Source organism: Egretta garzetta, unplaced genomic scaffold (genome assembly GCF_000687185.1).
Source record: "Egretta garzetta isolate BGI_Z169 unplaced genomic scaffold, ASM68718v1 scaffold207, whole genome shotgun sequence".
In the NCBI taxonomy this organism is placed as follows: Eukaryota; Metazoa; Chordata; class Aves; order Pelecaniformes; family Ardeidae; genus Egretta; species Egretta garzetta.
The window spans coordinates 433,480-433,904 of record NW_009260185.1 but is presented as its reverse complement, the minus strand read 5'-3'; the positions used below and the strand labels follow the sequence as shown (position 1 = coordinate 433,904).

The 425-nt window shown below is 61.4% G+C and overlaps 1 protein-coding gene across 1 annotated transcript in view; it reads left to right on the top strand.

Moving 5' to 3' along the window:
* Window positions 1-425, top strand: part of CHEK1 (checkpoint kinase 1) — a 6,153-nt gene that overhangs the window by 531 nt on the left and 5,197 nt on the right. Inside the window, exons 2-3 of the mRNA XM_009642147.1 lie at window positions 57-280; window positions 388-423. Of these exons, the coding sequence (XP_009640442.1) occupies window positions 57-280; window positions 388-423 (260 nt within the window). The remainder of the gene's footprint in view (window positions 1-56; window positions 281-387; window positions 424-425) is intronic.

Sequence of the window (425 nt, the reverse complement as noted above, 5' to 3'; positions counted from 1 at the left end):
TGCCCGTCTCCCGTGGCAGCGTTCCATGCCCCCCGCTGACCCCCCGCCGGCCCCAGGGTCCAGCTGGCCGTCAACCGCCGCACCGAGGAAGCCGTGGCCGTGAAAATCGTGGACATGAAGCGAGCGGCCGACTGCCCGGAGAACATCAAGAAGGAAATCTGCATCAACAAGATGCTCAACCACGAGAACGTCGTCAAATTCTACGGGCACCGGCGGGAAGGTGCCACGCAATACCTCTTCCTGGAGTACTGCAGCGGCGGCGAGCTCTTCGACCGCATCGGTACGCCCGCTTCAGAACCCTTTTTGGTTCCTATAAAGTGATGCGTTAAACAATTAACACCTAACTGGCCGAGAATCGCTCTTCCCCTCCGTGTTCCCCTCGCGCAGAGCCGGATATCGGGATGCCGGAGCCGGAGGGGCAGCGT